General features: G+C 37.2%; 1 protein-coding gene across 1 annotated transcript; it reads right to left on the reverse strand.

The window, feature by feature from the left end:
* Nucleotides 1-7: 7 nt before the first annotated feature.
* LOC107579765 (phospholipase DDHD2-like) lies at nt 8-1164 on the reverse strand (the record flags this gene model as incomplete). The annotated part of the gene is made up of 4 exons (XM_016265561.1): nt 1156-1164; nt 817-948; nt 187-342; nt 8-105 (listed from the first exon to the last, which is right to left on the reverse strand). Coding segments are annotated over exons 2-4 (326 nt in total), but the record flags the coding sequence as incomplete, so codon positions are not given.
* Nucleotides 1165-1170: the final 6 nt, after the last annotated feature.

Here is a 1170-nt window from a genome sequence, read left to right on the forward strand (position 1 = left end):
GAGGTGCATCCTTTTTCTGCCTTTATGATGGGGTATCAACATGGGAGGCAAGTCCATGTCTTGAGACAAAATTATGGGCTCAATTCGATACGCCACTGGGTCAAACTGCACAGATCACATTCGAGGTGTAAGAACAGAGCTCTAAGGAAGGTGTATGGTTCTCAGTGTTTTGTAGAGTGGTCTTACTGGATGGAAGATGTTGTAGAAACTCTTGCAGGTTGGGAAGCTGTAATTAGGATCTATCCTCTTCAGACCTCTGACGGTTAAAAACATTCCTATGGGTGAACCCATGGCAAAGAAGGCCTGCGGATGAAAGGCTAACTGAGGATAATCGATGGATACCTGCGGAATAAAGACGCTGTTATTTGGCAACTGTCATTTAAACAGTGAAAGACATTGAATTTGTATTATCAATGGAGATTCAACAGAAAATAGCAGCCCAAACTTGGAAGAACATACAGAAAAAAATATATAAAACAAATATTTTTATATATGATATAGTTAATGTATTAAAAATACAATGAAGCATAAATAAATACTTCTCACTCCATATTTATTTATTATCAGGTTTGTCTGTAACGGTGTATTCTAATCATTCCAATTTGGAATCAGTAAGATTTTTAATGTCAGAAAAAATAAGAGTAATATTGTGAAAATATATTTTAGTCCTGTGATGCAAAGCTGAATTGTCATCAGCCATTACACCAGTCTTCAGTGTCACATGATACTTTAGAAATCATTCTAATATGCTGATTTAACATTTATGTTGGAAACAGTTGTGCTGCTTAAATATCTATACTTATATAAATAACTTACTTGTCCAATGCCAACATCAAAATGCTGATAATCAACCGCACTAGTGGTGGGGGTGTGATGTTCATTTCTCATCCCTAGACTTGGGGAATGGGTCTCATTTTGGGCTGCATGTCCACTTCCAGATCTAGAGTGCTGTTGGATATTCAAGAAGTAGTTACTAGAAAGTGTCAAAACAGACATTCCAATCTAAAACAATGGACTCTTATCGGTCTTCGCTTCCATTTTTGGGTGTGGAGAGGAAACTGCGCACAATTAAAGCTACATTGCAAACCTTTCCATTTCTGCCATGAGCCACTGAGCTCCTATAAACACAGGGCTATAAAGAATTTCAGGAATTACCTTCCATTTCTTTAC

Source organism: Sinocyclocheilus grahami, unplaced genomic scaffold (assembly GCF_001515645.1).
Source record: "Sinocyclocheilus grahami isolate Dianchi unplaced genomic scaffold, SAMN03320097.WGS_v1.1 scaffold20042.1, whole genome shotgun sequence".
Taxonomy (NCBI): Eukaryota; Metazoa; Chordata; class Actinopteri; order Cypriniformes; family Cyprinidae; genus Sinocyclocheilus; species Sinocyclocheilus grahami.